General features: G+C 35.8%; 6 protein-coding genes across 6 annotated transcripts; 2 read left to right on the top strand and 4 right to left on the bottom strand. All coding sequences in view use genetic code 12, as the record gives it.

The window, feature by feature from the left end:
* Positions 1-645: 645 nt before the first annotated feature.
* PEL1 (CDP-diacylglycerol--glycerol-3-phosphate 3-phosphatidyltransferase) lies at positions 646-2,340 on the bottom strand (the record flags this gene model as incomplete). Its single annotated transcript, XM_049406981.1, has 1 exon — positions 646-2,340. One exon carries the CDS (start codon positions 2,338-2,340, stop codon positions 646-648), a length of 1,695 nt encoding a protein of 564 aa, XP_049263555.1.
* Positions 2,341-3,333: 993 nt separating this feature from the next.
* J8A68_003154 (uncharacterized protein) lies at positions 3,334-4,575 on the bottom strand (the record flags this gene model as incomplete). The annotated part of the gene is made up of 1 exon (XM_049406979.1): positions 3,334-4,575. The coding sequence occupies one exon, from the start codon at positions 4,573-4,575 to the stop codon at positions 3,334-3,336; it is 1,242 nt and encodes a 413-aa protein (XP_049263554.1).
* Positions 4,576-4,865: 290 nt separating this feature from the next.
* TPO2 (Tpo2p) lies at positions 4,866-6,659 on the bottom strand (the record flags this gene model as incomplete). Its single annotated transcript, XM_049406978.1, has 1 exon — positions 4,866-6,659. One exon carries the CDS (start codon positions 6,657-6,659, stop codon positions 4,866-4,868), a length of 1,794 nt encoding a protein of 597 aa, XP_049263553.1.
* Positions 6,660-10,015: 3,356 nt separating this feature from the next.
* J8A68_003152 (uncharacterized protein) lies at positions 10,016-11,785 on the top strand (the record flags this gene model as incomplete). The annotated part of the gene is made up of 1 exon (XM_049406977.1): positions 10,016-11,785. One exon carries the CDS (start codon positions 10,016-10,018, stop codon positions 11,783-11,785), a length of 1,770 nt encoding a protein of 589 aa, XP_049263552.1.
* Positions 11,786-17,580: 5,795 nt separating this feature from the next.
* On the bottom strand, positions 17,581-18,435 carry NRG1 (Nrg1p; the record flags this gene model as incomplete). Its single annotated transcript, XM_049406976.1, has 1 exon — positions 17,581-18,435. The coding sequence occupies one exon, from the start codon at positions 18,433-18,435 to the stop codon at positions 17,581-17,583; it is 855 nt and encodes a 284-aa protein (XP_049263551.1).
* A 4,680-nt stretch (positions 18,436-23,115) lies between these two features.
* Positions 23,116-24,213, top strand: J8A68_003150 (uncharacterized protein; the record flags this gene model as incomplete). The annotated part of the gene is made up of 1 exon (XM_049406975.1): positions 23,116-24,213. One exon carries the CDS (start codon positions 23,116-23,118, stop codon positions 24,211-24,213), a length of 1,098 nt encoding a protein of 365 aa, XP_049263550.1.
* Positions 24,214-24,359: the final 146 nt, after the last annotated feature.

Here is a 24,359-nt window from a genome sequence, read left to right as displayed (position 1 = left end):
TTAATAATTATCGAATTAGGAATCTTGATTATGTTTGTAACGATTGTACTTCAACTCATCATGTATTATCACACCAAATCCAAAAATCAATATATAAGTCCTCTAACCAAACTTATCATTGTCTTGATGGTTGTTGGATATGGGTATATCATCAGACAATACATTTATAATCTAGATATGATCTACAAATTAGATATTATTGATTATGTATGGACCATGGGGAAATTGGCCGATATTTTCCGGTTTGTTCCGTTGATAACGATGAATTGGTTCAATGATTCCATAGTGGGTTTACACCCTAATTGGATAACATTTTCGCTGTTTTCTAATATACTTTGTATATGCGCTCGAATAAGAGTTGGGTTTGAATTCAATTGGTGGGATATCCCCGTGAATTTCTCCTGTTGGGTAATACTTTTGATCCAGTTTATGTTGCTATTGGTTTTGAAATGGCAAAGGAATGCCTATATGCTGAATGATATTGTGAAATAATAGTAAGTAATTAATGAAAAACTAGATATAGACAAATAGAAAATTGTACGTTATTTTTCGAAGAGCTAAACCTGACTATAAAAACACATGCTAGTAAAAATTTTATAACAATAGTAATAATGCAATAATGACTTTAGTTAATGTTTTAGACGTTTATAATTTCCCACCAAGTAACTTGACAGCTAAATGTACCCCATAACTGATCTTTCTATCTTCGTCAATCAAATACTTTGGAGGTTTTTCAGAACTGTTTTGAGGAGCAAGTTCGTCTCCTTCTTGTGATTGGTTACCGGCAACTTTTTCCTTCACGATAACATCACTATCCACTGGGATAGAGATAGGTTTTGGTTGGAAATCTTTCAAAGATAATTCTGAAGCATGTTCCATCAAATGATCAATTTCATGTTTCATTTTCAGTTTTAAATTTGCATCTTTAGTAATGATAATTGCATTACTTTCCAAATCTAAAGAATAAGCTCTTTTGGTATAATTTGAAGATCCGATGACGGTAATACTTGGTTCATTTTCTTCTGGAACAGTAACCCATAATCCTTTAGCATGATATGACCAACCTCCTGGAGTATTAACTATTCCATTTTGCCATTCATAAACTGTAATTAAAGATGATTTACCCAAATCTTTAACTTTTTCCAAGAATCGTTTTGCAAATAATAAATAAGCTTCTGGAAGATAATATGATACACCAGGAGATTTATAAAATGAATTAGCCTTTGGAGAAGCAGTAATGACCGAACCTTGAGCTTTACCATTAAGTAAACGTTCTTGAATTTCTGGTAACATATTGAAATATCCTGCAGTAAACCACCATTTAATCTTGGGTGAATCCAAATAAGCTAATATTCTTAAAATTGCTGGTTTTTCAGTAGAACAATCTTGTAAATGAGGAAATAACGGGGTGAATTGAGATACTGGATATACAATTGTATCATAATCTTCATGATCCAGGAATTCTTTAAATGCCCCAAGACTATGTTGTTTTAAGATTGGTTCTAAAAGATAGGAAGAATCACTAATGAAACGTTCTCGATTCATATGAGGTTCACAAGATTTATTTGAAGTTGGCCAAGACATTCTAAATCCTTGTTTTAATTGTTTTGTATTAACAATTTGATATGATAATGAAGAAATTGCCATATGAATTCTATAATAATAATCAGTTATTGATTTGTTTTTGAAAAGATAATATCTATCTTGTCTATCAGTAAAATAATCTTGTGATAAATTAGCTCCTGATAATATAATTTCATCATCAAATCCATATAATTTCATATGTTGTAAACCCCAACCTTCATTAATACGTTTTGGAGTAACTGATTTAGTTAATCCCGATAAATGAGGTGTATGATACATTCTAACATCTATTCTATGTTTACCAAACTTTTCAACCAATGGAACTAAAAGATTAGCTGAACATGGTTGGTGAGGTGCTTCTCTTGTACCTCTTAAAGCATCAGTTAATATATAAACTTTTAAATCTTCATTTGTAGTTAAAGCGTCATCAATACATTGAATTAATTCATGTTGAGATTTCCCAATGTACAAGGAAGATAAATAAACTCTATTCTTTGCAGTAGATATCTTTTGTTTAAGAGTATTATAGAATTCATTAGGTTCAGTTAAGATATCTATTTCACCCAGTTTTAATAGAAATCTTGGAGCAATTGAATCTAATTGTTCAAAAATGGTTTTTAATCTTGGATGGAAAGTATTTGCTAAATCATTTGAAATGGTTGGATTATTGGTTGAATAATTTCTAATCGATGAATGTTGATTATTTTGATTATTATTATTATTATTAAATAAATAATTATAAATTGAAGATATCATATGTGGATTCTTATATGGTAGTCTATTAATATGTGTTGTACTGGTACTATGAGTAAATGTAGTAGAAAGAGAGGTCGTGTAATAAGTTCTATAATTTATAAATCTTCTTCGTAAAAGATTCATTGGGTATAAAAACCAACAAGAGAGATGACGAAAAGTAAATATATGTATGTAACTCTAACTAAAAATGGTCAAGAAATTTTTCTCTCTCTCAGTTTTTTTTGCTTATCAATTTTTTTTCATTCTCTTTTTAACAAATTTCTTTTTGCCCAACTTTGACAGTTTTTGGTTTTTTACGACATTTGTTGGTTTTTAAACGATGATGCACCAATTAATTAATTAATGACAGTAACGGTTTCTCACACATGGAAATTAATGCGACATTCTAATTGGTCAAAGTATCAATTCATTAATTGAATTACACAATATTACTCAAACACATTCATATTAAGCCCCCCCCCCCTATCCCCCGTGTTGTATCGTTGTTTTCAATCATACCCTTTTGAGGAAGATGAAGGTTTTGTTTTTGGAGAAAGGAACTTTCCCAGGGTATAAAATCTAAGTGGGGTTTGGGCCCGGGCTTTTTTATGCATTGAAAATCTTAACCAGAATTGGAAGTAATTGACAAAAAATCTCGTATTGCCATGAACATGCGTTCTGTTCTGCAACATTACACCTGGAAGTTTTAATTTGGGAGAATTGGAGATTTGTTCAACGGATGACACATTTCCCAAAACAGAAATATTGTGCATTATCCCCTCGATCTTTTTTTTTTTGCAATCGTTAATTTGTTTTCAACAACTTGGTTGACATATCTTGGACAGAGTAGGACCATTCCCTTATAGAAATCAAAAGAAGTTGCAATTGAGCAAAAAATTAGCCCCCGGACAAACAGAAAATACTCGTAAAAGCTTAAATGCTCGCGTAGTTCTACATCTCTATTTACATGTCTCTATTGTCTAGTCTAAGTTTGTATATACAAGTAGGTGGAACTTATCTGGTCTTACCACCTACGGCTTTGATAACTAAAACATCCCCATCCTCAACCATATAATCTTTACCGTGTCTATATTGCTTACCTGCTGACTTTAATTTGGCTTCATCAAATTTATCCAACTTAGATAAATCATCCCATTTATAGGCTAAGGCATTGATGAAATTCTTTTGTAAATCCGTATGAATCAATCCTGCTGCTTCAGGAGCAGTACTTCCTTCTCTAAGAGTCCATTGTCTAGCTTCAATGTCTCCACATGTATAAAATGAAATCAAATGAAGCACTTTTCTCATTTCTGATACTACTTCACTAATGGCAGAATCTTTTCCAATCAATTTTACGTATTCTTCTAATTCATCACCTTCCAATTCAGTCAAGGTAGTTTCATGTTTGGCGCTTACAAGAAGAACTTCATCAGATTTACTATTTTCAGTTATCCATTCTTGAACAGCACTCAAGAATTGATTTGTTCCAGAAGCATAATCTTCCTCATTCACATTCAATAAATAAACAGTTGGCTTAGCGGTTAATAAATTCAAAGTATTAATAAATGCAATCTCCTCATCTGAAAACTCATTAATATCCATATTACTAACTTTTTGTCCATTCCATAAATGTTCACTCAATCTATTCAAAACATCATACATCATATTCATTGATATCTTATTAACCCCTGGACGTCTTTCAAGCTTCTTACAATTTTCAATCTCCTTATCCACAATTTCAACATCTTTAAGAATCAATTCATCACTAACAATCAGTAAATCACGAACAGGATCTACTGAATTTTCAATATGGGTAATCTCATCATCCAAAAACCCTCTCACAACTTGATAAATCCCATCTACTTGTCTAATATCATTCAAGAATTGATTTCCTAACCCCTCACCTTCCGATGCCCTTCTAGTCAATCCAGCAATATCCCAAATTGTTAAACTTGAACTTACCTGTTTTGAAGACCCGAAAATCTTTTGATAATGATCCAATTTGTCAGATGTAACTTTTGCTAAAGCTTGAGATGGTTCAATAGTGGCAAATGGATAATTGGCAGGGTTTCCAAGTTTGGATTTCGTAAGTGCTTGAAAGAAGGTTGATTTTCCCACATTGGCAAGTCCAACTAATCCTGCTGATAGATTGTTTGATGGTCGGCCGAGATATTTTGGTATGAATGTTGATGAGGCCTTTTTTGGTTTTGCTAATTTGATGGCAGTCGTGGTGAACTGTCTTATAGATAGTTTCATCGTTATGAAAAGGGGGACAGGGTGGGATTTCTTGAATACTTGTTGTTGAGAGGAATGATGGTGCCATCTTCATCTGAAAATTTGGCAACACATTTTTTTTTTCTTAGGGAGGGCAGGCTGCAAAGAATGAATGAGGAACTATTTGGTAGAATGAATACCAATGAAGAAACAGACGAAGAAATATGGAGAACTATTTTGAAGCGATATCTTTTATTAAATGGTGGGGTTAACTCTATATAATCTCTGTCTAGTATATCTGTATATATATACCTATAAATAAATAAATAAAATTACAAAGCGTACTTTGATTTCAGTCTTAAATATTTCCCATATTTATAAAACAAGAATGGAACTGGGATCATGGCAATTCCCACACATCCAATCATAGTGGAAGCGTATTTGATTTGCATATTGACAAACATCTGTTCGGAAAACAAGGGGAAAGCAGCTCCAAAAGCAGATCTAAGGAATGTATTACCAGCTAATGCTGATGCAGCCAAGAATAAATAACAATCTATAATATAATTCATACATGGTAAGAAAATCAACATTAATCCATTACCAACAAATGCAGCACCAATCGTAGGGACGATCCAATGAATCTTGTCAGGATAATCACCTGTCCAACCCAACCAAAAGATACCAATCACAAAGGTAATTGATCCAATCATCATTGGTGGTAATCTTTCTTCAGCAACTGGACGTCCACCATTTTTCTCCATCGCAATATTATATCTATTTTCGAAATAAATGATAATTAAACCACCGGTAAAGACACCAATCAACATTGAGATATATGGTAATTCAGCTACACCTGTCATAAAATGGTAATTTCCTTGGAAAATCAATGGAATAGCAGTAAGGAACATATAAAGCATACCATAAATGAAAGCGTTATATAAACTGACTAAGAAGATAATTGGTTCTGTAAATAACATCTTCAAAGGTCTTGCAATATTCTTTTCCACGATTTCTTTAAGGGATAAAGAAAGTTCTTCATGTGGTGCATAAATCCCCCAATTTCCAGTACGTCTACGTAATGTTTCTGCTTTACGTACCAAAATTATAGGATGATGAGTTTCTTCCAAGATAAATGTATTTATGAGCAATGCAACTACTCCAATGAGACCACAGAAGTATGAAGTCCAACGCCATCCCAAACCAGGGTTCTTTACTGTAAACCCACCAATAATAGGGGCTAACATCGGACCACCAAATAAAATCATAGCAAAAATAGACACGGCGGTACCTCTAATTTTAGCTGAGAATAAATCAGTCATGACGGCAGGTGCAACAACCAAAGGAGCAGCACCGACAAATCCCGCGAAAAATCGACAAATCATAATAGTTTGGAGATCTTTAGCAGTAGCAACTGCAAATGAAAAACAAACATATCCAAAACATGATATCACCATAATAATCTTTCTTCCAAATAATTCAGAAAGAGGTCCATAAATAACAGGACCACTAGCAAAACCAAAAACAAATAATGAAGTTCCTAATGAGGCTACACTAATTCCAATATGATATATTTCCATTAATTCCGTGGTGGCTTCTGCAAACATGGCTGACCCCATAGAAACGGAAAGTGCTGCCATTCCAACCCCGCAACAGAATAACATTTTCTTAAATGTCGAATAGTTATGAGGATGAGTTGGATCATCAGGTCCATCAAACATGACAACATAGGGTGTTCTGTCCCCTAATAATGGTGGATATGGTCTATCACCACCCATGAGAGGTAATGGTTCATCAGTTGTTCTTGCTTCGGAAAGAAGTTCCTCGGCTCCGGTGAGTCGTCTTGATAAACTCCTCGAAAGGGCGGTATTTGTTTCATATTCGGAAAGCTCGTCTCCAAAAGCCATATTTGAATGGTGGCTGTTATGAAGGTCATTCAGACTGTTGTCGTCATCGGTGTCATCTTGACCTTGGAATGCTTTAGGTTCTTCGGCTAGGCTTCCCTCGATAGTGGGGTTACTGTTATGACGAAGATTATTATGGTCCATATGTTCAGTAGATGAGGACGTATTTATATCTGTCATTGTCAGATTAACTTTTGATGAAGAGTCTTCTAGAGTTGACATTCTTTATGATTTAACAAAGAAAAGAAAGAAGAAGAAGAAGAAAAGATACAAGAAAAAAAGAAGAATAAGAAGAGAAACAGTTATTTAAACGGAAAGAAAAAAATTTTTAGAACAGGCAACGAATTATTTTTTTTACATCCGAAGGAATAATAATTAAAAATAATAATTGATAAAAAAATAATAGCCAGTTGAAATTGCGGCGATATACACACCGGGTTTGTTTTCTTAATTTGGAGATCGGCAATCAAAAGTAAATTCCGCCAATAGAAATGATGTATGGTGATGATCATCAGAGATATTGGATGTTATCAATATAAATAGTCCTAATTTAGTAACCGAATTTCTTTCGGTTCGCAATTTCTTTTAATGTTCATGCGAGCGGCACCAAAATGGAACGATTTCGATAAAGCAACTTATCTCAGATCCGGTAGAAGAAAGTCACATATTTTTTTTCATTGAGGTAAACGTGTTCATGATATATATATTATACGCTGATCATTCTCGTCTTTTTGTATATAGCAATTCACCCAAGATAGAAATTTCTCAAGCTGTCAAATCAATTAGACTTATAGCTCCCCCACTCCGGAACGGATATATTTCCAACAAAGTGAAAAAATCCAGCCGAAAAATAATGTTGATAAATCCGATAATTATTTTTTTGCTGTACTTTTAGTGCGGTTTTATTAGTCATCCTTACAAAATTTGTCTCGATTGAGAAATCACGGACATAACTAAAAGAGACAAACCCGATATTTTCTTCCCGGGTAAATCTATTTTCACAAAGAAGATGATATTGTTTCAGTAACAATTGGAAGTTTCGCAAAGATTTTATTGTCGGAAAACAAAAACAGTTCATTCACAGCAAGTTAAATTCAAAAGCCACCCCCCCTTTCCTTCAATTGTAACTAAAGAAAGTGTGGTCAGTTTTCTGACTTCGATTGGATGCAACTATCAATATTTCCGATACGGCCGCAAGATGTGATTATTCTATGACACATTCAACTTATCTATATTAGTAAGCATCTCCTTGACAATTTGGTTTGTCTCAAATAGATATGGGTCATCAAGATCTTAGGTTCTTCCGTTCTACGGCCGAGAATAAAGTTCTCTTATATATACATGCATGTCTCACAGAGCTCCTTTCTAATGAGTCCTGACTCTAATTTTCAAAATGAGATCGTTTTATTCTCCCCACTTCTACCCCAAAAGTTCTTACTCATCAGTTGATGAATAGTGTTTGCTAAAAGACTATTGCAGCCACATTGCAGCCAAAGTAAACAATGTATGTAAGATTGGATGTTTCTGGACGCGCAGGAACGGAGTAAAAACCGTTCGTGCGAAATTGACAGGCTTGGGTGCGAAAAGTTCCTGCAACAATCCATAAACCTATATAGGTCATAAGATTCCAATCTAAATATATGGTATATAAATATTATGTTGAATCAAGAGACCTAAACTGCTATTCAAAGCTCGTGAATGCACCAATAGATTCAGCACCAATTGGGGTCAAGTACCTTCTCTTATCGAATATTTCTAACGATGGATGATGATTTCTGATGAGTGATTGAGATTGTTCCGGATCCCAAGGATGTTGAATTAAACCCTGAAATATGTACAAGAGACATTCTAAGATATATAGAGGAAGTTTTGTAGCAACGTTGATCTATTTGCGATTGAGGACTAAGTTTTGAAATTTTGGCAATATAATTTGCTAATTTTACGAAAACAAAATTAGACCAAAACTATTGCATCAATGTACTTATTAATATCTAGAAGGTTCAGATAATGGATATTTCACAGTCCCTTTTTGATACTCAATGTTAAACTGCCATATACACAGATTTAAATACCTTAGATATACAAGCAAATTTAGCGCTACCAAATAAAGAACGTGATTGTCATGTGAAAGTCACGCTTCGAAAGATTTCCCTTTTATTTAGAAAGATTTATAAATTCTTAATGATATAGTGGGAATATTTCCAGAAGAGACACTTATACTTTATAATCGCTTGATTGTAGCAAAGTATAAACAAAAGTGACGTGTGAGATAAAAAGTTTTTGAAGCGATTAAACTGAACTCTTACTGTGAAAGTGAACACCCCTTTCGATGTTAAGTTACCAAGAATGGGTTGACAATGTATCGAAAAGTAATATTCAGTATTATTAGAAACCAATTAAGAACACCCCTCTAAACCTATACAGTAGTAGCTAACAACCAGAATAGATGAAAATGCTTAAACAAATATTTCACATCCTTCCCCAAGATCCCCGACCTCAGACCTCAAAATATCACCTGATATTAAACAACTTGGCTTTCCCCCCTTTCCGTCGGAGAAAAACATATCCTAAAAACGAGTTATTGCAATATATCATTCACTTCTTACTCGTACTTGGCATTGTCGTAACTGGTTCATTAAATCGAGGGTCCAAGAAAAGCAACCAAGTGTAATATTCCGCATGGTTTTAACGAGAAAATAAAGATATGCAGTGCATAGCATAATCCCTGATAAGCTCACATCAGATGGCGTCTTGCGGCTGTTGCGGTAATTAATATCCTCGACAGGTCTAAATCCGACAAGATTAATAATACTCGTGTAATACGAATTTGATTTTCAGGACCATCGCAATCTCCGCGGGGAAGTGATTAGACTTATTCGTTTACTCGGCATGAGACTGTGATATTGTCTCATGGCATGTAATGTATGCGACTTCCAAGGATTCGGAGAAGGCCAGGCTCCAACTCTGGAACATCGTTGCACATAGGAGGCGGCCCTGGTTCTTTAAGTTTTCTGGCCCAGGAAAGCAAGATCCATTTCGTGCTTTATTCATTCAAATTTATATTCTCAAGGGCCGAAGTATTGTCTACAGCTAATTCAACATCTTTAATGTCATCTCATCTTAGGAGCAATGTATTACATCTTACGACCTGAATCATGGTTAGTAAGTCCGAGGTCACTAAACTTCAGGACAAAAGGAAATTACCGGATTATGGGCAATAATTAATCAATCAGACCCTGGAATTATCATTCTAAGTTGAATGGCAATACCAAGAAAAACAATCGGTAGCTCAGTTCTTCTCATCCTTTGCTTGCTTCTGGCCACTGTCACCATTCAGTACCCAGTTGTCAAAATATAATCAACAACTAAGAGCTTTCAATGGGGATAAGATCAATCAAATGATAGTCTCTCATTGAGTTTTCCAACAATGAAACCCAACAACACAAAGTTAAAAATCTTGCAACACCAGAAAAAAAATGTTGGGGTGAGAAAATGGAATGATTTGAAAAACTCAAATGATGATTCCTTTATCTCATCATTAAGGACAACCCCCGTTAGCTAATAAGCTTCGTAAGAAAATGTCCTCGAAATCATTACTTGATCTCCCATTGGGAATTAGATTAAAAATTATCCATTACCTTCCCCAACAAGCCATCATTAATCTTGCATTGACAAATTTTGAATTTTACCACCCATGTATGAAACAACTCTATCGTGAGATAGCCATCCAACCAGATCCGCCATTACGGAATGATAATAGATCCAGAGAGAGTGACTTTCAAGATACTTCCAAGACAGTGATTTATGGATTTCAGCACAAACGGGGAAAGATTGTGAAAGCAGAAATTCAAGAAAAGATGATTGTTGCCAGATTGAAGGTTCTAGTGCAGAGTTTGAAGGTGAATCAGGAATTAATCGGATATATAGAAGAGATATACGTGCTTGGAGATCAATGTTCAAAGCATGAGGATATTGCTGGGGTGTTGAATGAATTGATTGGGGTATTGGAGAAATTGAAACGTTTTTATGTTGGTGATTACAGACTAAGAAAACAATTGGATATGTCTTGTTTGAAGCTCGAATCTGTTGTTGTTGACGAAGAAGATTTGCAATACGATGAGCATGTGGAAGAATTATTGATTGGCCACAATGAAACATTGACTAATTTGAACAAGTTTGCGCCTCATTTGAAATCATTGATTTTGCCTGATGATAGAATTGAATATTGGAGCTGGATGAATCATAATTTACTAAGACATAAAATCCATATGCCCAAACTTGAAAGGATTAAGATTGTATTTAGTATAGAAGAATGGGAATTAAACTTACAGTTGATCGAATTGATCAGCTGGGAAAATATAACCCAATTAGAGTTGATAATAGGATACAAAGAGAACGAAACAGATTACGTGATTGATTTCTATAATTTAATTCCCGAATGTCCTAAGTTAATCAAGCTTTCAATTATCCAAGGTGATATATTTCCAACTCATTCCGTAAATGAAGTCTTCGATTTGAACACCTTTAACTTTTTGACAAATGTCTTATCTACATCACCCAAATTGTCCTATTTGTCTATTAAACATAATACATTACAATTAGGAGACTTCCCTGATGGAGTTGAAGGAAATTATTTCAGAAGATGGGAAATATACATGGTAATCTTACCCAAAATAATCAACTCACATAAACTCATTGTAATATTACCAAACTTGTTGCAATCATTTGCAGGGTATGAGCAGTACATGAACCACATCTTATGGAATGGATGCAAGTGTTCTTATTGTGAAAAATGTCTTGGAAAACTAGACAAGTACTTATTGTATCACAAATACTTCAATTCGAAACTTGGAAAATACAGAGACTTAAATGCTTCTCATTTATTCACCACAATAGCTTACCAATTAAACCAACGGATGGTACTGGATGAATTATTGACACAATTGAACCATTTAGCCTTTCCATTGAAAAATAAACTTTGGGACTTCCATTGGAATACTAGTGGGAGACGTTTTAGATGTTATGATATCCAAACTATAGATCAAGAGGAGTATGATGACGACACATATGTTCCCCAATCTGAGATTGAATGCAAATTCGATAATTCATTGTATTCATACGTGCCTTCAAGTATGGCACATTATGTAGATGGATTAGTTCAGAAACTAATAAACTTGAACAGAGGAAATGCTGAGGCTGATCAAGATGAAGAATTAGTGGACGGTGGTGATGTGGCATTTAGATTAAATATTCATAAATTAATTATCAATGGATTCAGTTACACTCTTGATAAAGAAATTAATGGTACCCACTTTTACGAGAATGTTTACGATCGGTTGATTACTTAACCTTCTTTGGCAAGAGTTTTTTTTGTTATCAAAGGATACACAAAAGTAAGGGTTGTTGATTATACTTTAGACGGTTTATTAATTGTTCTTACACAAACGGAAATGTGCCATCATTCCAGACCCTGAACCATTTTTGTGGTTCATTGTCTTAAGACAAACAAGAGATATTTTTTTATATTAATCTAACTGTAAATATATTTTATTTTAAAAGATGCAAAAAACACCTCTCAAATCAATATAATCCTGAAATATTTTTTATTTTACTTCGTAAGATTTTCAAAGATATTATTTTTCATAAGGAGATGTGATGATGATGATGATGACATAGACGTGGCTCCAAATCATCAGACAACTCTTGAAAGCCGTTCAAATGAAATCGAAAGTGAACCGAAATGATGGTGATTCACCCGAACGCAATTGTTAACCAATGGTCTAGTACAACTATTTGAAATTCAATCTACCATCATTCAAAACCAAATGAAACGATTTCAATGAAATTTCGTTCCAACTCTGGTCTAATGTCCTGGGTGAAGTTGATATGGATCGGCGATAAGAACAGTGAAATTTTCCTGAAACGTTTATCTAGAATAGACAAATTTACGAGTATTGCAGATCAAATCACATTGCCGTATACCAACAATTCAATGAAGGACAGAAGTCGCATGTTAATTTCCACCTTGCATATCCAACATACGAGGAAGTCATCATCCTTACAATTTATTCTGAAAGAAGATGTACAGATGAACCAAAAGGTGGTTCAATACTGATGAGGTCATTTGAAATTTTCATGCCAAGCCATTTTTTCATGTAAACATTAAATTATTTTGATCTTCCCCGGAAAAATATTTAAGGGAACAAAAAATTAATTCGGCTGTTCTTGCAGTTTTATTGTTCTATTCATGCAATTTCGGTGAATGGACTTTGATTTCCGAAATGGGCTTTCTTCGGAAATAATAGATTGGTTCACATGCGGTTTTATTAGAAATTGCCAGCTTGTTCAGAATATCAATTGTTTTACCTGGCTGACAATGATGGTTATTCTGGTCATTCCCTTGAGACACAACTAATCTTACAATCGTTGATTATTATTTTTTCCTCTTTTCAATGATTCAACCCTGATTCACTATTTTTGGGGGAAATCTTCTTCCTCTAAAAATAAACGCATACGTGCCACCGTGGATGCAAAGTAACCAGATTACATCAAGTTGTTCCGGTTCGGATGTGTAATCTTTTTCCGTATTGAAATTCTTTTTTAAATGTATCAGATAAAAAAATATTGCAACACGATTGTGGATGATGATGATACATAGAATGTAACACATGATGTGACCATCCGTTGCTGGTTTATTAAAGACAGGATCGTCCACCTTCTAAAATACACGATAAGGAAGTTCGGAAGATGGTAACCAACAAGTTAGTTGCACCAATTGCAATGCTTTCCCCACAGTTACGATTTCCAATTGCTTTGGTGATTTTAAAACATTCCAGACGCTGAATTTATGATTGTTACAAATCCCTTGTTTAATTGTTTGAAGACGACATTGCTCTTGCAGAATTCGTATTACGTTTTGGTATTATTTTTTCTGTTTTTATCAAACCTGCATAATTATTTTCTAAATTTGAACCCTTTTTTAATTTTTTAATTTTATTAAAAAATTTCTTGAAATTACAAAATATTATTTGAGTATTAAACAATGGCGTCTAGAGAATCCTTTGTTTTGTCAACAATTCTTTAATGTACTGGAAGCTCGCATACACAATATAGGAGTTTGTGCATAAGTGACAGACAGTTTGCCTCGGAAGATTGTTCGAAAGTTTAAACAACATCAGCAAGCAGTAACAGGTTATGGAAAAATGAGGGGATCATGTAAACATTATATAGAATTATTCAATGTAGATTATTGGTTCTATATTTCATTTCAGAAGGGATGTTCCCCGTAAAATGACTTACAATGGCAATTCCAGAACCAAAGCATGGAATGGACCCCCCAAATCTGAAACTCGAATATTTTTTTTGTTGATGAACAACGGATGATGACCGTTGAGATATTTTTTAAGGTACTTTAACCGCCCTACATTATGACATAGGCGTAAATGCAGGGAGGCAATCTAATTTTTCTGTGAATGGCTGATTTCCGCATCCAATAATTTTTTATCAGATTATGCATAAGGATGACTGCAAAACATATGAGATGGCGGCAACGGGTAGACAAACTGCTGCTAGCGCTTTGAGATACGTTGGACATCTACAGGAATGTCTAAGAAAATTTCAAGCGACGTGTAGTTGACGGAGACCCTTTCCGGATTTATTCTCTCAACGTAAGTGCAAACAAGTATAATATGGACATACACTGAGCCCTACAGGCAATCCAAAACTATCCGTTTCCTGTGTACAAGCTAGGACGCACGGTGCCTACTTGATAGCGTCGTAATATTTCATGACGGTTTGTCAACAATTTGGATATTTTTTAGGCATGGCTGACTAGATCTAGACTTAACCTTTATTACTGTTCGTAATATTTTATTACTGGATCTTCCCCAGCTGATTCCGTGAGGCATTTGCATATTTGTGTTTACGTCACGCTGAGTATCATATCAGGGCGTCACAGTAACGTTCATGGTTCAAATACCATATACAAGAGAAAGCACGATTACGCTTGCCGTTCCTGCAACCAAAAATATCGGCATTAAATCGTACAACATTACCGTCATATCGGTTTCTAGACGGCTGCTAATTTATCTCATCTCATAATCATGGGGATAGTAGGTTTTCCACTTCTAAAAATGAACTGCGGCTAAAAACCGAACATCGCACCTGTCTATAGGGTCACAGAAACAGCTGCAAATAAGAAGACAACCCAAATGAAATTGTTCTGGTGGGATAGGTCATGAAGCTCGGTTGAAGTTCTTCATGTGAGAACTGGCATTGTGGATACGTAAAGCAAATTTCTATACAAACTAAGAAAACATGCTTAAAGAGCCAATGTACCAGAGAACATGTGCGTCACATAGTTACCATGGCTTCAAGCACAAGAAACAGACCACGCAGAAGTCTATCAGACTATAAAGGCATATTTGAATTGAACTTGGCCCCACTAAAGTGCACGAGTTCAAAGGTCAAGATACCCAATTTCAGTTACAATCGAAGAGAATTGGTTACAAAAATTGCAGCCAACTCAGATGTATTTGTGGCAATCCAACACCGTTAGTAAAGCTCGCAGAGATTATTTGCGGATACAAAGGCCACCACCTGAGAAAGGTTCATTAGAATGTCATCTCTCTGCCTTTCTCTATTTACCTATTGTACTTCGATTTAAGAAAGAGGGGAACTTTCTCCAATCGCTAGGGATTAAGATATTCGTGGCAAAGCTTATCCCTTCACCTGAAGAAACTATAACTTAAAATCCCACTCTAAAGGGAGAAAATAATCCAAGATTCCATTTACCTTGAATAAACTCATTATAATAATCGCGCGGCCACGTTAACATCATACCAGACACAGCTCTTGGAAAGCTCTCTTACCAGGTGCCAAGTATCCACAACTTTACATTTTTGAAAAGTGCCAAGCAGCATCTGCAACCATATGTAAGCAAACCGAAAAAGATCAGAGGGCTACAACACAATGTCTGTGCGTGGGGTTGTTCTTCCATGAAGAGTGCAATGTCAGATAAAGTTTTGTGTATCGCACATGCTCAGCGCATGATCTTACTCCAATAGTGTCAATTTTAACCCTTGATTGACGAAAGCGGACAAGTCAAAATTCGGGGTAGTAAATTTGTGTACGTCTTAATCAGATTGAAGACTGTTTGGTGCATGTACTTCAATTGGCTCCTTCGGCTAATGCAAGAAGTATCACAGGTGGCAGTCATATAGCAAGCATAGAATGTGGTAGAGTTAAGAATACCATGGGATAAAAAATTGTGGTCCCTCAAGGGATAACCGTACAATAAACAATTGAATAAGCTGGGCAACGAAATATTTTACCAAGCTTTAAATCAGGCAGGTTTTACGATAATCAGGTTACATTTAGGATGATGATGAATAAATTTGGGATTCTTGGCAGCTGGTTTTTAAGCTTTTTACACATACATAATTTGAAGCATTAATTCTTGGTATGATAAAAATACAAACTTTATTGATGAAGCATCACGAGCAAGAAAGTAAAATATTACATCAATTCAAAGAAAATCCCTCCCCTATCCCCCTTAAGTGAAGCACGCCACGAGAGACAAATGAACTTCTTTAATTATTTCATGTAAGTTTATGCAACTTTTGTGGAGTTTTCTTGTAGAATTTTATCTCTAGATTATGTGTTAACCATTTACGATTGTTTGATGCTTTAATTCAAGAAAGGTAATCAACTCTTAAATATCCAGGATTGCAGGAAAATGAGATACCCGATGGCACAGGGCACTTTACCAATGTGAGCAATGATAACCTTATAGTTAACCTACTGAAACCTGACAATTTTACGGAACGGAAAAGTTCAAAACTGATACAAGATATCAGCCCCGAGAAATGCCCAGAAATTAACTCATTCAGTAATCCCAAAAGGAAAGAAGGTTTAATCTTCCTTGAATGTAACAAGGGTCACCTGATACGTTACCTATAGATATTAGATTAAGGTCTTATCAATGGGTTAAATTATTTTTTGAATATACAAGCGAAAGACAGGGTGACATTTATGATTCTGTATTATGTTACATTTTGGTAGGCGGGTATTAGCAATCCCTATTGAGGGGACCCAACTAGGCAACCAATTAGTCAATCTCAGAATCTATCAAAGGTGGAAATAACCAAATTCTTGTTAAGATGTAGGGTGTATTGGGGGGGGGGGAATTCTCAGCCTAGCAGATTTTCTTGTTCTAAACAACCCTTGCGAAGAAAGCTGAGAAAACTCAAGTGAAGCATTCAAGTGTCTTGCTAACGAATCCTGAAAATTGGAAGGGAGAGGTTTCTTAATTGCCAAGGATATCTGAATATTCGTGTCACCAAAACCTTAATTTTATCATTCGGGATAATTGTGGAAAGGGAAACTTGGCCCTGGCAGAGTCATTCATTTTGCCACAACAAAAACGTATTGCCATCTTTGATGTGTAATTTTTGAAAGTTTGTAGAGTCACTAATTATCACCCATTCCACAATTCGGGAAATGATACTCCTATAGTAGAGTGACACAGCCTTTAGCCCAATCATATTTCAGTGGGTTAGCCATTAATTTTAAGTTCAGTAATTCACTTTCTTCCTGAAACAAAGTTTTTGCTACATGACCCGTTATGAACACTATCCTCTATTTCTCCTCAACGACCGTTTGTCTCTCTACTGAAATGGAACAATAACCTTTTGGAAGGAGCATGCAAATTTGCAACTCGCTTCTTCTTTTCAAAGCTTAAATTATTCTTTGAACGTGAATCTCTCTTCATCTAACCCTACAGGTTGAGTTTGCATTCTGTAGAGCAACATGCTCTTGTGGAACGAAGAGAGATACCAAAGTCTCATCAGCTTTAAGTTATTTCTTCCCAAATTTACAATAGAATAAGAACGAAGTAAAAAATTATATTGAAATACAAAATACACAGACAAAATCCTAACTATAAAACTCCCAACATTTCTCTAATGGTAAACACGATATGTTATTACTCCGAAATGGAAAACCTAAAACCAAAAAACGACACAATCAACAAAGAACTAAAACATCTTATCTTTACATAATATATAAATTATTTCGCAGTGAGCCACGGTCATAATACATCATCATCATTATTAATTTTCTAATTGCATCATGTAGTTGCAACTCATACAAAAGCCTTGGGACTAAGTTTTCCTTTGATACCGGTAGTCATCTTAGATCTCTTATTTTTCCCATTTGTATGTGTCTTATAATGTTGCATACAATTATCTTGTCTTGCAAACCTTGCAGTACATGTTGGCCAAGGACATACATGTTTTCTTTCTCCAGTATGTATTCTATTATGTCTAGCTAAATGACCAGAGGTCGTGAACGACCTTGAGCACACTTTACACACATGCTTCCTCTTTGGATCTTTCATTGTAGAACTGGTAGAACTTGAACTTGATGTACTTCCAAGGGAGTTGGATCGTATTTTAGGTTCTAGTATTTGATCAATTGATTGTGGAGAGTGAGTGAGTTGAACTTGTGGTGCACCGGGCAACACTTGGTAGTGGTATCCTGCGGGTGCTGGAGCTACTACTTGATGACCATGGTGGTGTGGTCCTTGATAGTAGCCATAGTGTGGAGATTGATAAGAATAGGCGGGCGACACTAAAGGTTGTGCTGCTGGTATTGGGATTAACCCCAATGGCGAAGTTTGCATAACTGCTTTATCAGGAGTTGGTTGTCTGACATAGTGTACGCTATTATTATTCAGTTGTAGTAGTCTACCACTACTATTGCTAGAAACAACATAGTAATTGTATGTAGGTGAGGTAGAAACAGGAGATGGTGCCTGTGATACCGCCTGCTGTTGCTGCCGTTGCTTAAACTCGTGGGGTAGTGGTATGGATGTAAGCAATTCATTGAATGATGGTAATACCGGACTCTTCATTTTATCTAATCTACTCGAAAAATTTGGGGGTGTCTGCTGAACTGGTGGGGCAGTAGTAGGACAATTCAGACTGAAAAGCATCATTTATCTGTATGGGCGATTTGTAATTTGATTTAAAAAAGTGGTCTTCAATGAAGAATTAAAAGAATCGTATAATGAAAGTAAAGAAGATATTGGGAAGAATCTACAACAGAGCAGGATGTTACATGATATTTAAATAATCTTATTTTTAAGGTTTACAGGAAATGGAAGGAGAGTTTTTTTTGTTCATCATTTATTTTTTAAAGAATATTTTTTAAAAAGAATATTATTAAAACAAATGATACAACACTAAAAAATATCCTTGTAAAAAATATAGTTCTAGTTTTAGAAAATATTATGAATTATTTTTTTAAGATGCAAGTTTTTTGGATATTCTGGCTTTTCTTTTTTTTTTATTTTAGAAAATAATCATTTAGGCAAGTGCACATAGACGCATAAATTATTATTTATAGTTAAGATCCCTTTGTTTTAAAGGTTTGGTTTTATCTCGGTTTTATTTGTCTGTATGTTACATTCAAGTGTGTTTGTACAGAGGCAGAGTGTTTGGGAAAACAACCAAATATCAATAAGAGTCGAGGAAGTAGAGGAGCCCAGAAGAATAATTGGTCATGCGGATTTACAGAGCGTCTGATGTCACATAACAATTTATTTTCAGAGAATGTCTCAAAGAAAATTGATACATAGAAAAATAAAAAGGGAAAAACGGGAAAAAATAATCTCCTTTGTCACATATATTTTTGGTTACAATTCAACAAACTAAACACCTGTTTTAAATCGGGATAAAATAAAATGCTTAACCCCCCAAGTTTTGGGATCAAGAAAATAAATACACATTGGTTTGTAGAAGGGAGACAACTGACCACCACAATAACTACACTTTTCATAGCAAGAGCAGTGCAGCTATTTCAATTAAATTAGTTGAGATCGATGTTAGATTTCCTACTGTTTTTGATGACTAAAAATGTTAGCCCGATATTAGCAGAACCTTTTTGCAGTGTTCTATTACAAGCATTCCTCAAAGCCGATTTCCTTCTTCAATGTCAAGACTCTCTCCAGCCATATTGTGTGATATTATGCGAAACGCAATATTCACTCATCCCCTGTAACCTAACAACGATAGAACCTTCTTGTTCTTATGGTTAAGAATTCCACCAGAAAACTTTCACAAAACCCAAGTAAACGTCGCCAAGAGAGAAACCGCTAAATCATGGCTTTTTTTTCTTTTGTGATAAGGGTTAGTCATTATGTCTACGGTTATAAGCCTGGGCATCCCTTGGAGATGTTGCATTGAGTTTGTATTTGTAGGACCAGACATGTGCGTCTAAAGTTTATGTAGCCATACTGGGCCCAGAGGAGGAGTGCCGAGGATATGTAGCTCGATTTTCAAGATAACGGTGCATTCGCAAGCAGATACATCATTCAACTCTTCCTCCTTGGAACAGAACCAAACAATGAGTAACTATATGTACAACCTTGAACCTCAAAGAAATGGAGTCTTTGGATTGGTTCATTCTTTCCCGAAATTTATGACACGATAATTGTTCTTACGAAATATATGAGCCCTGAATATGTAGTTGGTCAGTTGATTCTTCGTTGCTCTTCACAGGACGAACGCGCTACCCCTTGTGGTTTTGAGTAAAAGCAGAGCCACGTACCATTTGGAATGTAGAATCTACAATGCCAAAGTAAGTTGTACGTAATCCTTTCAACAGAGAGCACGATTTATTGATCAATAAATGATCCATCTCTGTACAAGTCACCCTATTAATTTTTGCGCATGTATTTTTCCGCTAGCCAATATTTTTTTCTATTGTTTACGATGTGCGGAAGAGTGCCTCAATGTATGGAAACTTTTCGTAATTGTATACAATTTCAGTAGGGTCTGTTTACGCAGTACATTATTTGACCAGTTGCTTCACAGCACTTCAGAGAAAGAAATTTTACCTCTTCATGCATTAAAATTTCAAAGAATTTATGCGTGTGTTTGTTTGTTGAGACTGTATACCGGCTATGTTGTTATGTGGTTCCTGTTTACTGATTTCAGCGCTGGAACCCTGAAATTCAGCGGGGAAGATTTTAGTAAATCGCACAGAGAATTTCTCCAAATATGAACCCGTGGTTTATGATAACCTATGGGGTAGAATATACCTTAAGGACAAATATAATTCGATTGCGGAATTACAGAATGGACATTTTCAACGGATCTTTAATTATAATCACACACGATACGACCAGTCGACAATACAACTAGACTATGTAGCGGTAATAGAACTTTTGAAAGGTATCTGCACAGGGATGCGCCTGCTATAAATACATCCCCGAACGGAATCAATTTTTACTATCTGTCCCGAAATCGTTTAAAAAAGTGTCTTAACGCAGGTTGCATCGGAAAAAGCAGGATGGTCAGATTTTGAAACCTGACCATGTAAGATTTCGGTGGCCCGCACCCGCCCCCACTTTCCTTCAAACAAGAGATCTAATTGCTCCAGAAATTGTTTCACAACCATGTTGTCGTACAATAAAACAATGCGAAAGCGGCAAAATTTCATTTAGAACACCCATTTGTGCTGGGCTCGTGGCAGGGAAACATCGATGAATTGTTTGTCACTCATTATTTGAAAGCCATGATATAAGGTTTGTGCTATATTGCCATCGGACCAATTAAGCAAAACGAATGAATTGAGAATCAAAATCTTGGAAGCGTATATAGGTAAAGTTTAAAACGATCACAAACATGAATATTGCATGAGAATTTGAAGTTATTAGAAAATATATAGTCAGCCAGGAAATAATGTCTATCGGACAACGCTCATGGTATCAATAAAAACTCTACATGTCGCAACGAGGTAGAGTTGTAAATTAACCAGGGGATGTCTTGTAATCTATACTTAAATCTTATGTGTCCGATCGAGATGCGCTTACAGGGCGAGCAAGATAGGATCTACTTTTTTGCGTGGGATTGCCAGATCCTGAGATTTCATCCTTGTGCTGCAACGCTATCGGCTACGTCATTTTCTCATCTGATACCTTCACCTCTTCTACTGTAGCATGGTCTAAATCATAACCAAGGACAATTTTCACCAAATCCGGAAAGGAGTAGAATCTCGGGCAAAATTTTTTCATATTCTACTCATCAATTCCACATATCATCAGGTCTTCTAGATTGAAATAATTTCATCTATTCAATACCATAGAACCTTATTTAGAGGATCCCACAACGTTCTTATTTATGTGTTTTTATGGATTTCGACGAGAGTTTAAGGTTTGATATGCGTGAGTTGTAGATGGGGTTTCTTGTTTCCCCTCTATTCGAATTCACCGATGTTTGTCTAATTAGACATCGTAACCGTATGCACTATGGTCTGGAAATTTTTGAAGATATGATTATTTGGGATATGGACCGAAATTATCGAAATATGAGTTTATGGTTGTTGCCGTTGGTTAGTCAAGGACATGGGCCTTGTGTAGATAAATCATCAAAACTTTAGGCGGCTTCACCGCGGACCTGTCGGGCAACCAAAATGCAATGGACATGAAACAGGGCCTTGCCCCAAAATCCCTCAATTACTCAATTGCTCGGCAAGGGTCGACAACAAATGATCGCCGTGTCATTTTCGACATATTTGATTTCTGTTACTTCAATAGGTTCAAAATCTGCACATGTTACCATTCACAAATACAAGTCTTTCAGGACCAAGTGATATAACAAATTGGGATCTTTCATTTTGGGAAACTATGTGATATGCAGGAATAGCAAATCGGGAGTCGGGTGTTTCTAATTACCAACTCAATTATAAAGCCGACGCGTAAGAAATTCCCTCAGAAGACGTGTATTTCTCCATAACCCTTCTCAGGGACTTATAACACACAATAAATTGATCAGGTTGGGAGTCCTTCCATCAAAATATCAGGTGAGTCTATGTAAATTTCACAACCTAGGGATTCTCCACTTGCTTTTTGCAAATTGTCATTGGGCTTTGGGACCATACGACCAAAAATCAGGTCAGGTATACCTAGTGTTAAAAACCAAGGGTTACACACCCTGACCAGTTAAGAACGTTGAACACGGTTTTCTTCATCAGCTCTCCGAAAGAATAAACGCCATTCACGTATCCCATGTGAAATGCCTGCCTGTTTTAAGGGATTTTTATAACTCCGTCCCATTTCCAGAGGTGTTTCTGTCTAGGATTTATGCTTGGGTTTGATTCACTGGGTGTGTTAGAAACCCATAAGACCGCGGTGATCTTTCACCGAACCCGAGATAAGGCGTCTTGCAAAATGGCCCAGGTAGACGGTCCCTTAGTCAAGGATGAGTAACGAGCAGGATTTTAGAGTATTCGTGCCTTAGGGTCGTACGTTCTCAAAGAATTATTCCTACGTTGAGTAGTGGTTAGTAATCTTGGTACCTCGTATCATGCCATTTCTATTTATAACTTTATGGTATGTCAAAACGGTCGTACGATCAGGGGAACAGAAAAAATTGAACCAACCTTGGGAGCCATCGCCACTTATCTATCTTCCTAGCGGGATATCCCTAGGGTAGAATGTTCACTACCAAATAAACCCTTCTACGCTACCACATGCTCAGTAAACCTTAGTCACGTGAGATTATCAAATTTCGGTTTTCTCCCCAACAATAATCGATCCCAATCTATTGATAAAATTTTCATTCTCCAACAATTAGGGAGCACCTTTCTGACACAGAAGCATTATAATCAGCAAATGTTGAGTAGAATCAGTAAGAGATATATATCTATATCAGTAAACAACCCAGTTTCGATTCCATTTGTTCCATTAGTGAGTGAAACAGGGTTTCCTGGTGCAATTGGGAATACTCCGTTGTTGAAATTACCCAGAATTTCCCAATCATTAGGTCGTAATATCTACGCCAAGGCGGAATTCATGAACCCTGGTGGGTCAATTAAAGACAGAGCTGCGTTATATGTTATACAAGATGCCGAAAAGAAGGGATTGATTAGACCAGGAGGTACAGTTGTCGAAGGTACTGCCGGAAATACTGGGATTGGATTGGCACATGTTTGCCGTGCCCGAGGATATAAATGTGTGATATATATGCCAAACACTCAATCCAAGAACAAGATTGAGACTTTGAGATTATTGGGAGCAGAAGTATATCCTGTTCCAGCAGTTGCTTTCACTGATGCACAAAATTATAATCATCAAGCAAAGAGACATGCGGAATCTTTGGATAATGCTGTATGGACTAATCAATTCGATAATGTAGCTAATAGACAAGCCCATATTGAAACCACTGGACCAGAAATTTGGGCTCAATTAGATGGAAAAGTTGATGCTTTCACTTGTTCTACTGGTACTGGTGGGACCTTTGCTGGTGTTACTAGATATTTAAAGACCATGTCTAACGGGAAAGTCAAGGCTGTTTTAGCTGATCCACCAGGATCAGTATTGTATTCATATATCAAATCAGGAGGTAAAGAAATGATTAGAGGTGGTTCTTCCTTTACTGAAGGTATTGGACAAGGTAGAGTTACTGATAATTTGCAACCAGATTTGGAATTGATTGATGATGCACTCAAGATCCCAGATGAAGATTCCATTACTATGGTTTATAGATTATTAGATGAAGAAGGATTATATCTTGGTGGTACTGGTGCATTGAATGTTGTTGCTGCTTGTGAAGTTGCCAAAACATTACCTGAAAATAGTAACGTTGTTACTGTGTTGGCCGATTCTGCGCATAAATATGCCGATAGAATCTTTTCTAAAGCATGGTTACAATCTAAAGGTTTATACGAAGCAATTCCAGACCATTTAAAGAAGTACGCTGTATTAGATTAGCCCACTTTTATCTTAAATAATTAGTCATAGTATGTTAGTCATAGTTAGACGGTATAGTAAATATAAAAGGTCGTGTAATTGTACTGAAAAAATTCTTCAAATTTTTTTTTTTTTCTGATGGAAGAAATTTGTTTTACCACAAAGTA

Source organism: Hemisphaericaspora subhashii (assembly GCF_019202705.1).
Source record: "Hemisphaericaspora subhashii strain CBS 10753 chromosome Unknown scaffold47, whole genome shotgun sequence".
NCBI classification, from domain to species: Eukaryota; Fungi; Ascomycota; class Pichiomycetes; order Serinales; family Debaryomycetaceae; genus Hemisphaericaspora; species Hemisphaericaspora subhashii.
The sequence above is the reverse complement of the archived record's forward strand: the minus strand, read 5'-3'. Positions and strand labels throughout refer to the sequence as shown.